The sequence below is a fragment of the Centropristis striata genome, chromosome 18 (assembly GCF_030273125.1).
Source record: "Centropristis striata isolate RG_2023a ecotype Rhode Island chromosome 18, C.striata_1.0, whole genome shotgun sequence".
Taxonomy (NCBI): domain Eukaryota; kingdom Metazoa; phylum Chordata; class Actinopteri; order Perciformes; family Serranidae; genus Centropristis; species Centropristis striata.
This window is the reverse complement of record NC_081534.1, coordinates 10,493,901-10,507,084: the sequence shown is the minus strand read 5'-3', so window position 1 is coordinate 10,507,084 and position 13,184 is coordinate 10,493,901. Positions and strand designations below refer to the sequence as shown.

Here is a 13,184-nt window from a genome sequence, read left to right as displayed (position 1 = left end):
CTTTATTTAATCTGTTCAACAGCAGCATACAGAACGGAATATAAAGCCATTTGAGGCTAATTTGTGATTCTGGGCTAAAAAAACAAAATGTAATTTAAATGGTTATAGTTAGAAAATGCTGTCAGGTAGTGAGTCTCATGAGTCTTCGCTAATCTATGGTTAGCATCTAGACACAAGCACATTGTAGTGCTAAGTTAATAAGTTAGCCAATATATATAGTCTCTGGAGCTGCTGACATACTTTACAGCAACACTTTAGTATTTTCACCATGACAACTCACAACTATCACCATTTTGTTACGTGCCAATCAAATGACTATGGAGAACAGTGTAATATCCTTTCTACTTTTTTTTCTCTCCATTGGCTGTATTTAGGCGCAATAGTTCTTTGAGATAAATGCTAACATCAGCATGCAAATGTGCTCACATGATAATGCTAACAGGCTGCTTTTTATTTGGCATAATGTCTACCATGTTTTTGATCCTAGTTAAGCATGCTAATTTCTGTTAATTAGCACTGTAAAGGATAGATGGGGATGTCAGGTTGGTTTTGCAGGAATGTGGGCATTAAACCAAAGAAAATGAAATGTTCAGCCTAATAAAAAGCCTGAGGATCACTAAGATCGATATTATTCATTCCTGTTGGAACTGTGATGGATGTACAAACTTTCTTGACAATCCAATACATGCCAATAGTTGCAGAGATATTTCAATCTGGACACACCAACATTGCCATGGATGGAGCGGCGTCTCAAGCATTGCAAAAAAAATCAAGTCAAACGTCCATGTCATTCTCTTGTCCAATTAGAACAGTTTAAAGTTAAGATGATATTTTATATCTGAAATTTCCATTTCATCTACAGATACCGGACATACAGAAGACCAAGGTATAAGGTAGCCTACAAGATGGTGACAGAAATGGAGTGGAAGTGTTGCCATGGTTACTCTGGGGAAGACTGCCATGATGGGCCAAAGGGAACCTCCGACACTCAGGTCAACGGAGGACGACCTCGCGTCACACAGACAGGCTACAACACAGGCGGTGGACAGAGAGGAGAAGGTAGAGACCATCAGAAGGCTCAATGAAATACACAATGCATCTTAAAAATGGTTTAAGGTTGTCAGGATTTTTTGAGACAGTATCAAAACTCTAAATAGTTCCAGATGTGCATATTTCTCCCACTATTAGTCTTAAATATGAACGAATAAATGAATTAATATGCAAAGCAAATGGATGAAAAACTGCTGATACTAATACAATTATAAAAGACAGCATTGTCATCACTGCAGTCAGTTTCTTCCTATTAGAATTCCTTCAGTGTTCTTTGTTCAGGACGTTTTTACCAGGAGTAAATTATCCTCAGAGTTTTCCAAAACAAATAAACCAGATGATTAAAACTGTTGAAAACACTGACTATAGAAGTTTCCCCTTAAAAATCTGTTTTTCTCCAATGCTGTTCAGCACATCAGCACAGGGACTGCTAGCCAAACTGCTACTAACGTTTCCTTGGCCGGTTTTTCTGATAACTTATGATCCTGACATTCAGGAAGTTTTTACAGTAAGCCGAATTACCTGCTGACGTCTCCTCCTCTCCAAAATAAATGGACCTGGTGATTTAAACTGGTGCAAAAACACTGAATAAAGCTGTTTCTCTGATGCTATTCGGCACATCTGTAGAGGGCCTGGAGCCAAGCTGCCACTAACGTTTGCTCACCTTGTGTCGCTGACAACCCAAGATCCAAACATCTAATGACAAAAATCCTTTAACCAGTTAGAATAAGATCTAAAAAGTCTACCTTAAAAATGTAACGTAAAACTGGATAAAATTCCTGGCAGACAACCACACGGTTAACATAGGGGATAAGACACCTTTGTAGTGTTTTACAGATATCTCTCAGCTTGTTGGAAACATTTGAGATAATGTAAGTACACACCTTAAACATGAAATAAACATTTGTCTAGTCACTTTCATGGATTTTTTAATGGGAAAATGTCACATTATATTTAAAACCCCAGAAAACTTGGTTTCAATCTCAAGTACCTCTCTTATTCATGATAATATAAGTTGAGGTTCAGGAAAAAAAGTGTCGCACAGCCACCTCATTCAAATGATGAGGTAGTGGCGCAACAGAAACTTTTAAAAAGGGATCTTTAAAAAGCCGCACAGGAAACACGATGAATGCAAAAAAAAGTATTTATTTACAAAAGAAAACTAACTCAAACAACAAACAGAAAAACAAAAAGCAGAGAATGACACCGTCCAAATAAACTAAACTGAGGCAAATTAAACTCAAACAAAAGGAAACTGCAGCCTTGGAGCAAGCTGCCTCCTCCCAGCCTCACCCCCCAATAGAGACTGGAACCACTTATACCTTTAAACCTCACCTAAATGGAACTTACCACCTGGTCAGGTAAGTAGAGGGTGAGCTAAGCTGACAAGGCACCATTTAACACTTAATTTACAACAATACTGGTCATTTATTGTGATCAGTTCCTGCTGACATTACTATATGTATATTTTATGGGAACACCTAACCAGACGCAACCCAAATATAACCCAAATGTCATCTACTATCTTACCTGTTGTCCTTCACATTGGAGAATAGAACCAGCCTTTTCACATTGAGTTTAACACTCAAAAAACCAGACTGTGCGGGTTTGGTTGACAGCACCCGCAACACAAGAAAACAACCCAACTGTCATCAGAGTGAAAATGTTGCTTCAGACTCTTTTCCAACACAAATACAAAAATATCACAATTCCATAGGTTCCATACTTTGTTGGCTTGTATTTTGCAAGCAGTAAATATAACATATTGGAATATAACTGCACACTTCCTCTTTAAATTTGGCTGTTATTCTTTGTCTGCAGGTGACAGTGAGAAGATCAAACAGCTGGAGGAAACGATCCGCGGTCTGACCAAAGACCTCCACAACATGCAGACCACCATCCACGGCATGAACCAGAGGCTGTACGTCAATGTTGTTTTCTATCATCATCATGTAGTGTATTCTCCCGCAAACCAAAATCCTGTTTACATTGAGGAAACTCCGATTTGCAAGTTTTGTTGTACTAGTATCACCCAGTGACCTGTGGAATGTATACTATCCTGTCTATTATTTCATGTATATTGTTTATTATAGCAGTTTAGTTTAGTGGGAGAGGATACGGTTGTTTATTAACACATACAGAGATGTGGTTCAGAAGATATAAATAGTTAATCCTCAACAAGAACTTCATAGATTGCTACATAAATACATAGAAAGTGTCCTTTGACACACATCACTTTTCTGTGTGCATGTACATTTTCATATGGAGCAATGGGTCTTTCATTCTCTTCTTACATATAACATATGTAGACTCACCAACATGTTGGATATGTTGTGAGTTCAGAGATGGTCTTCTGCAGAGCTTGGTTGTAACTAGTGGTTATTTGAGTTCCATTTGAACCAGTCTGGCCATTCTCCTCTGACCTCTGGCATCAACAAGGCATCAAGGCTCACTGGATATTTGCTCTTTTTCCGATTATTCTCTGTAAAACCTAGAGATGGTTGTTAGATCAGCAATTTGTGAAATACTCAGACCAACAACCATGCCATCTCCTTTCTTCTCCATTCTGATGCTGCTTTGAACTTCAGCAGCTCGTCTTCACCATGTCTACATGTCTAAATGCATTAAGTTGCTGCCATGTGATTGACTGATTAGATATTTGCGTTAATGAGCAGTTGAACAGGTGTACAAAATAAGGTGGCTGGTGTGTGTCTATGCAACCCCAATTCCAAAAATAATGGGACACTGTACAAAACATGATTGAAAGAAAGTGTGATCATTCGCTTAACCATTTTCAAAATATATTTAATTAAAAACTGGACAAAGATAATATATTCATTCATCAAACTTGTTAATTGTAAATACACAATAATTCTGAATTCGATGCCTGCACCATGTTCCAAAAAAAGTTGTGAGCAGGGGCATGTTTTACATGTGCTACACCTTTCCTTTAACAAATGTGTTTTGTCAGACCACAGCACACAGTTGAGTTCAGGTCCAGAGAATTGGGAAGCATTGCTGGATGTTGATGATCTATGGCTGTCGGTGCATCAACAGACTTTGCTTATCTACAACTTTTTTCCCAAGTGTCCCAAGGCCATGTAGTAGTGTCGTTTATATGTCTGCCAAAACTTGAGGAAATCTGAACTCTGCTTCTGTGTAGGCCTGGTCTAAATGGGGCTGTTGTCCCAGCTGATTCAGCTCAGCCACACATGAAGGAAACCATCAACAGCATCCAGACCAAGCTGGACCACCTCTACAACAGGACGCAGGTAAACACTGTCTGTTTATTTGTCTTGGTATTTCAAATTTACATCCATTGATAGACCATTTTACTTTATGTGGACATTTGCTTATTCAGGTCCATGACCAGACCCTGCTCAACATTAACAACCATCTGGTGAATGGGGGAGGCAATGAACTGGACGGAGCGTCCAGAGGAGGAGGACCTGGGGGAAACCAGCTGAACACTCTAAAGGAGGAGATACTGACGGAGCTGGAGAGGAGGGTGACTCTGTCCTGCTCCGCCTGTCAGGTGAAGCTCAATATGTGAAAATGATTACTTTGTTGTTGTAACCATTTTTAGATGTAACCCTGTGTGGTTTCTAGTTGTAGCTTGTGCAGCTCTTTTTATGTTTTTACTTTTTCCCCCTGTGGGCTTCTGTAAGTGATTTTCTGCTGCCTCTAGCAGTAAAAAATATTAGCCACATCCAGGCAGTAAACAAGAAAATGGCATTCCAACATAAACTGCTGCACTAACAAAAAATAAAACAATAAACAATACTGGGGAAAAAAGAAAGATTGAGCGGTAGAAGAAAGATTATAAAGAAGGGAAATGGCAAAATGACAAATACAGTTTTCCAGTGGTTTGAATTATTGGAGGGTTGGAATTTAACATTAAAACAATAATTATTTTTCTAAATTGAGTTTTTCTTCGTCTTACGTTCAAGCAAAATCCTGCAGCCCTGGGCACAAACACATAAAAGGCCCCTCACTGCTACCTACCACAGCAGTAACCCCCACCCCTTGTTGCTCGCAGTTGTTCTGCACATTTTTTAAATTAAGTTGCTCTTAATGTTTGGAAACTGCACCTGAAGTGCAGCATTAGTATCGTTGATATAGGCAATGAAGAGGGACTATATAAGCCCTTTCCTATTCTTCCTACCTCAGAGGATCCACACTGACAAAAATCATGAAAATAAATTCAACATTCAGGTTCTGTTTTCTTAAACAGTATATTTACACATATATATTTATATTCTTTTTTAATTTACTGAGATTTTTATCCTCAGTCTGCACTGTGCAGCTGTATGTAGTAGGAAATAAATATGCTAAAAATAACTGTTTCTTTTGGAGTATGGTGACGGTTCAGGAGCAAAATAACAAATGGTGAGGGGATCCCAAGTTTTGACTGAGCTCTCCACCCCTCCCGACCAAAGAACCAGTTTGTCTTTAGGTATTTGGCACATAGAAGTGGTGAACATCATCAGAAAGGTGGAAACCTGAAGGTGAATTTGAGATGCAGCTTAACACTGTATGTCAAGATGTTCTCATCATACATTTGTGATAACTGTTGTTTTTGTTAGGTGCTCATTTAAATGTTAAAAGTTTAGAGCAGAAGGGGTTAAAACCTAATGATAGGAGTGTATGAAGGCCTTGTCCATGCTCAGTTATGTCTTATTACAGCAATTATTTGGGTTAATGCAATTTGTAACCAGAGACCTTGATGAACACACTTTTGCTCTGATTTGGTATCAAATTCGCAGATTTCTGCTGAGGAATCCCATAGAATCCATTTTCATTCAAATGTCTTGAGGTCAGAGGTCAAAGGACCCCTTTGAAAATGGGCATACCAGTTTCAAATGATACCAAACCTTAATGCCCTTGATGCTCAGGTGGCACTTTAAGAACACATTTCCTGCCATACACATTGCTTCCTATCAAACAATTTGTGGTGCAGATACACAGCCAAAACCTAAAACCAGCATACGTTATTGATACAAATTATACAACTAGCAAATTAATTCCGGTCCTCTTATTCTCTGTTCCCTCCAGGCTGGTGTGGAGGACCTTAGGCGCCAGCAGCAAGAGGACAGGGAGCGGATCCAAGCACTGGAGAAGCTGATGAGCTCCATGGACCAGCACCTGAGACAGAGCCTGGACATCTCCCGCAGTGAGACCCAACGCTCCCAGGCCTGCTGCAACACAGTCACTGAGCTGGAGAAGAGGCTGTCTGGTCTCGATGTCCGTGTCACCTCCACAGCTAACAAGTGTGACACCATTAAAGGGCGGCTGGACAAGGAGCTGGCTGGGACAGGGGGAGGAAAGGGGAGAGTGACAGAGGACAGGTTGAATGGTAGACTCAGAGAATTAGAGAAGAGAGTGAACAACACGGTGAGGAAGACGGAGCAGAGGTGTACTAACACCGGTAACAACGTGAAGGACAACGTCCAGAGAGACGTCACACAGCTACGCAACATGGTCCTCACGCGACTGGATGACCACACCTTTAGAATCGGCAAGATAGAGCTGGACGTGACTGTTCTCGGAGATACGGTCAGTGACCACAGTCGGCGTTTAAGCCAGTTGGAGAACATCACAACCTTCCTAGACAGAAGGCTAACATCAACCACAAAAATGTGCAATGAGACCTGTGGACCTAATGGAAAAGGCCGTAAGACTGATGACACTGTGAAAACTTTAGAGTGGAGAGTTGTGACCAACCAAGAGGAGATCCAGAAATTTAACACCAGGTTAGATGACTTGTCTGTGTCAGGGGACTCGCTGATTGACAGAGTGATCAACTTAACAAACGATGTCAAAAAGATAATAGCTGTGACGGGGGAGAGCGGTGATAACTTCAATCGGATTGTCACAGAGGTTGAAACATTGGGTCGTGATTTCGAGGACTGCTCTATTTGCAGAAGTTTCGAGGAGGACTTGCGCTCGCTCACCAACTCCACCGAGAGCCGCCTCAGCAAGTGCCAGACAGAACTGACAGACCTGCGGAGAAAGGTCGACTCAGGAGAATCTGTCTGCTCTCAGGTGTGCTCCAACCTACAGGAGGAGGTTGGGCGACTCAGAGAGGAAGTGGAGGAGTGTACAGGACAGTGTAAAATCAACATAAATGATCTGAAGAAACGCCTGGACAACCATGGCGTCCATAGTGGAAGATTAGGAGGGGACCTGAAGTCCATCCAAGGAGAGCTGGCTGGGGTCATGGTCACATTTGACTCCATTAATAGCACTCTGAAGGGCCTGGGAAGGACTGTTCAGAGACATGGGGACACACTGACTGACCTGAGCAACACGAAAGACAACATCATCTCTGAGGTAAGATCAGGTGGTGATGATGGAGATAATATGATGCTGATATTGCTATGACACTTTGTGCATTAGATTTGGCTTCCATCACCCTTAAAACTGAACAAATGTCTAGTCATGACCATAGTCACGACTATGACAGGGTCATAGCCACGTACAAATACTTAATGGCATTTTTCATAGTTAGCAAAGTTAGCTGTTTAATAATATTATCTGCAAGTTGTTGAATGGACCAGGTATAATTCCTTGATGGTAGATACTGTCTTGCTGAACAGGGAATATGGTAAATGGGCTGCATGTGTACAGCACTTAGCTACCATAGCAACCACTAGTGTTTTTACATTACAGATCATTCACCCATTCACACCCATTTACAGATTGGTGGCTAAGGCTACCATACCCTTCTCATCATTAAAATAACCATTAACGCCCATTCATACACCGAGGGTGCAGCATCGGGAGCAATTTGGGGTTCAGTATCTTGCTCAAGGATACTTCATCATGTAGACTGCCATGGCCAGACCTCTGATATTTTGAGTTCCGACCTTCCATCTATTCTACCACCTGCGCCACAAAATATCTTCAGTATTTCAAAATAAGAAGACTAACTCTGTGTTCCAATATCCAAACTACCATACTATTTAGTATGCAAGATACATATTTAATGCCCTGAGCTAAATGCTAACCAGCATGTTATGATGCTGATGCATCATAACATGCTGGGCACATATAATGTTATACTCAGAAGTCTGTTGTCTTTAACAGATCAACTGAGGGATCATTCAATCAGACTCTACACTTCTTACCCTAACATTATCCAGTCTCACTCATCATGCCTAAACCTAAACCTAAACAACTTAAAGGCAATGAGTACTAGCCAATCAGAGTGTACCAGTGTGGTGGAAACACTACCTGCTATATCTTAAGCCATGTTGGTTGTGTGGCAAAATATATCAAAGATTTAGTGAAAATAACGATTATCTGTGTAGCATGATGTGATTTCTGCCCTCGTTTCTTGTTGAACATCTCTTGACCCCTCAGATTTATCTGTGACCCCTTTGGGGGTCCTGAGCCCCAGGTTGGGAATCAATGTCAGCAACTATAATATGTAAAACTAGCCCCCAGAATTAAACAGGAAAGATCAAACTTCCATTATGATAATAATGATGGTATTTGCACTGATGATGTATGTGTTGTTTTATGAACTGTACCTATTGAAACATAACTTTTCTTTATGGACTCTAAAAACAACTCTATGTTAATCAAATATGCCTCATGGTTATCTTGGCAACAGTGTTTTTACATAATATTATTATAGTTAGAAAAATATTTGAGCATATTACAAACAGAGTCGTAATCTTGACAGACATGGCTCAGATTAATATGCTTACATATTTTTGTGTGTACAAGATACCATAGGAAAATAAATTGGAGCAAAGACTGACTAGAGTATATTTTTTGAAGGACTTTGACAAACAGAACTCATCCAAAATACACACATTAACAATAATCTACATTCTTTACAAGGTGGACCATTTGCAGAAGGAGCTGACAGATCATGTTGATGATTCGAAGATTCGATTCGGCAGTCTGGGCAAAGAGATCCAAATAATTAGGAGCAATTATGTGACAGAGGTGGGGGAGTGCCGGCGCTCCAGCGATGGCCTGGACAGAAGACTCTCCAAGCTGGAGGGAGTGTGCGGACGCTTCGACTCTTTCTCAGACAGCCTGGAGAGGATCAAGGAGGGCCTGAACCGACATGTGTCTGGGCTGTGGAGCTGCGTTAATGGACTCAATGTCACTGTAACGTCCCAAGGAGATCTTATCGACGGTATCCTGAACGTCCAGCTGGAGAACGTCCACTCTGACATACACGGACTGAACTCTTCAGTGGTGAACCTGGTCAAGGAGTTCCACAGTTTCATAGAGCAGGACTTCGTGGGTGAGTCACACAGGACGGAGGGCATGGGATTTGACTTGACAAGAGATAGCACACTGTTGAAGGGAGGCAAGGTCAGGGTCGGGGAAAAAAGACCAAAGAAAGAATCCAGGCTGTCATCCAAAGAAGCATTTACTTAAAGAGTCTATAAAGTCTGCAATCTGTCTGAAAGAGGAGTTTGAGGGTGAAAGACACATCTTGAGGCACGCCAGGTTAAATGTCTTCTTGGCTTGCTGTGCATGGTTTTAAGAATTCTGCTACACTCAGAAATAATGTGCTAAATTTGTACCTCTAAGATAAAACGGATTGTCACTGGGGCCTTATCCTCTAAGGTACAGATATTGTACCCTTGACAACATATACTGCTCTACTGAACATATGCTGCATGTAAGTTTTTGGCCTTAAAAAAGTACATGTACTAATTGAGATCCAAAAATGAACCCTTGGAGGTACTTTTTTTGGTGCTTGGGGACCAGAAATGGACTTCTACTGTAGGCCTATTTCTGATAGTGCTAATTATTGGACCTCAAGATTTGTATCTTTTTAAAGGCCCAGAAGATATGTTCCCAAACTAATGTCAAGGGTACTACAGCTGTACCTTAGAAGGTACCGTCCCTGTGTTGTACCCCTAAATGTACAAACTTTATTTCATTACATTATTTCTTAGAGTTTATGGGATGGTAATGTCTCATTAAATATTGGTCCCCCCAGGGCCACCTGGTCTACCGGGCCCCCGCGGAGAGAGAGGCGAGCGTGGATACCAAGGTCTTGTAGGACCCCAAGGGAGGGTAGGACCTCAAGGCATAGAGGGCAAGCAGGGACCAGCTGGACCCCCAGGTAAAAACATCAAACCTAATTTGATTACACCTGTTTAATATAATAGCATCTTTCTTTCTTCACATCTACTGTGGAAACACTTTGATAAGAATTAAAAGTAATCAACAATAAAGATATTGTTGAATGATTAACCCACTGTTTTTATCTTTCATCCTACTTCACAGGTCTCAGAGGTGAACAGGGTATGTGTTGTTCTTACTAAACAGCAGATGAAAGCACTCTTTGCTGTTTGATCTTTATTTTATACTAACACTGTTGTTGTCCTTCTCTCCACCATGATCAGGTCCTGCAGGGTCTGATGCCCACGTGCCACGCCTTTCTTTCTCTGCTGCACTGACTCGCCCGATGAGAAGCGCAGGAACCATAGTGTTCAACGAGGTCTTTGTCAATGAAAACAACGTCTACAATCCCAGAACAGGTGAGCTTTAGATTATCTGGACTTTACACAGTTGCCTGCCAAGATCAGTACTCTCTTTTTTTTAAGTCACCTCCAGTTATTGGAATTTAAAGTGCCAGTTCACCTTAATTAAAAAAAAGTATTCATACTTACTGCTAGTGTTACCTAGCCTTGCAGAAGTTTTATCCCAGGTTTTGTGATATCCATTGTCTCCCACAAAGACTTTACTTAGGCAGGCCGCCCAGGTAAAGGAGAGGCTGCCAAAGTATATTTGGTGACCGATTTTAGCCTCCCTTAAATTATTGGTGGGACCCAAATTCAATGGTGAATGGAATTCTGTTGCATTTTTGGAACTTAAAAATAGTACTAACAGTCCTCAGACCTTACTGTGAGCAGCTTGCATTTAAAGTCATTTCCTATACAGAAAAAAGTCGCCATTAAAACTTTTGACAGTTACGTTTGTAGATTACCCTGCGTAACAGTGTTGTTGGCTCTAAAAAAAAGTGCCCAAGATTATGTTTATGTTAGCAAATTTATTAGGGAGGTTATTCTGTTTTGGGACCCTGGGCAGAAGCAAGAGCAAAGCAAGACACGGAATTTGTGATGGTTTTGCTTCTTTTTTTGTTGTTGTTGTTTGGTGTCTCTTTGTAGCCGTTACACACCTCTCTGTGTTTTTATGTGTGTTGTTTTGTGTTTTATGCTAGCAAGCAATGTGGGGAGAGAGCGTCCACATTCATAGTCCCAACTAAAAAGCTCTAACTAGTCAATTGTTTCTCAGCTGGGGAAACATAATAAACTCTGAGCTCTTTATCACAGAAAATAAGTCTTGCTTGTTTCTTGCTTCTGTCCTCCAGGTTATTTCACAGCTCCGGTGAGTGGGAAGTACTTCTTCAGCGGCATCCTTACCGGCCATAAGAACATGAAGATCGAGGCCGTGTTGTCTAAGTCCAACACTGGTGTGGCCCGAGTGGACTCAGCTGGGTATCAGCCTGAAGGTCTGGAGAAACCCATGGCAGAGGCCAAGCACATCCCTGGAGCTCTGGCTGTCTTCAACATCATCCTGCCCATGGAGAAAGGGGACACGGTCTGCATCGACCTCGTCACTGGCAAACTGGCTTACTCCTCCGAACCGCTGACCATCTTCAGTGGCACGCTGCTGTACGAGACCAACTGATTGGATTGTCTCTCAGGGAGTGGAGTCTCTCTCAGTGAAACATTCAGCATGAGAGCTTTTAATTTGTCTGCTAGACTGTAAGAGACAGAGCCACCTGCTGAACAGTCAAGATACTTAAATAGCAACTGGACTGAATTAATTCAGTGAGGAGAAAAATACTTAATATTTTACTTTATGTGCTGAGAGGAAAGGACAAAAGAGTCCTCTTAAACCACATTATTTTTGTGTTTCACAGCTTTAAGGAAAACTATCTGTGCAAAAAGCGATTGTGTTTTTAATCTATGGTATGTTATGTTCAAGAAAAAAAAAGCCACCGCAGGGTTATCTTATAATTCCATACTTTATGCTGTTCTGTAAACTTGAATTCTTCTCATTACACCAAGATAGCCTTCAGGTCTTTAATGAAAATTAAAGGACATTTGGCAAGATGATAACAGATTAAGGATGTGAGGGTGTTTTGTTTTTGTGTGTAATCCACCTAAAGCATTTTAAATGTTCAGAGGTTATTGCACACTATTTCCTTTCTTCATGCTCATAGTTTCATTTTGACCACAAGCAAATTCCCAGAAACATAACACTCAATGCCAATTGTGTTGGAAAAAAATGTAGTGTTGGAGGCGGAGGGGACACAGTCCAAACCACTATTCTTTTAGAAGGAAGTACACAAATGAAGTCACTGACAGTTCATTCGAGAAACCACAGGATTTTATAAATCATACAACAGCAAAACAATAAGACCATTTTAGGGCATTGGCCATGCCCAGAAACACGAGGAGAGGAGGAAGATGGCCAGGAGGAAGAATGAGGATTTTTTCCCCCTCTATCCTAATAAGGGCCATCTAAACTTGGCGGAGGATCAAGTCTTTAAAGTTATGAAGCTGTTACTATCATTTTATCTTACAGTGGAATTCTTTTGTAAAGCTAACAATAACAAAAGTTTGAAGCTGAACCCTTGTTTCTATGCTACAAATCCCTTGTCTTTCACGAATAGACACACTTCCTGCTTTTAAAAGTCAAATTAAAAATTCTCCAGAAGAAAATATGTGCATAATATCAGGTTTGTAGATATTCTTGAATGGATTTTAAAAGGAACATTGCACATTTTCTGCAGAGATGAAACAGGCCACATGTTGCATTATATTGACATTATGAATTAATATCAGCATATCAGGGTTGGCTCACAATGTGTATTTTTTTCACGTTTTCCTCTGTGTTCAATGTGGGAATGTAATTTTATATGTTTCTATGCATTGTATAACCTTGAAGGAATGTAAATATTTTTCAGTGGTTTTGCCCATATAAGATTTTTACGAGTTACCACTTCACCTTGCCAGGTATTGTATATGTTTTGTATGTTTTTGCCACATGTGTGCCTCAAATACAGATACCCAGTTTTACACAGCTGATGTCCACAGTCTCACCTTTGTCTGGATCATGTTTCTTTATTAAATTAGCCAGTATGT

General features: G+C 40.7%; 1 protein-coding gene across 1 annotated transcript in view; it reads left to right on the top strand.

Moving 5' to 3' along the window:
* The window catches only part of emilin1a (elastin microfibril interfacer 1a), a 31,992-nt gene extending 18,851 nt beyond the window's left edge, over nucleotides 1-13,141 (top strand). The window contains exons 3-12 of the mRNA XM_059356044.1: nucleotides 863-1,059; nucleotides 2,872-2,971; nucleotides 4,214-4,322; nucleotides 4,412-4,585; nucleotides 6,106-7,383; nucleotides 8,902-9,316; nucleotides 10,025-10,150; nucleotides 10,315-10,332; nucleotides 10,434-10,568; nucleotides 11,402-13,141. Coding sequence (XP_059212027.1) covers nucleotides 863-1,059; nucleotides 2,872-2,971; nucleotides 4,214-4,322; nucleotides 4,412-4,585; nucleotides 6,106-7,383; nucleotides 8,902-9,316; nucleotides 10,025-10,150; nucleotides 10,315-10,332; nucleotides 10,434-10,568; nucleotides 11,402-11,721 — 2,872 coding nt within the window. The 3' untranslated portion in view covers nucleotides 11,722-13,141. The remainder of the gene's footprint in view (nucleotides 1-862; nucleotides 1,060-2,871; nucleotides 2,972-4,213; nucleotides 4,323-4,411; nucleotides 4,586-6,105; nucleotides 7,384-8,901; nucleotides 9,317-10,024; nucleotides 10,151-10,314; nucleotides 10,333-10,433; nucleotides 10,569-11,401) is intronic.
* Nucleotides 13,142-13,184: the final 43 nt, after the last annotated feature.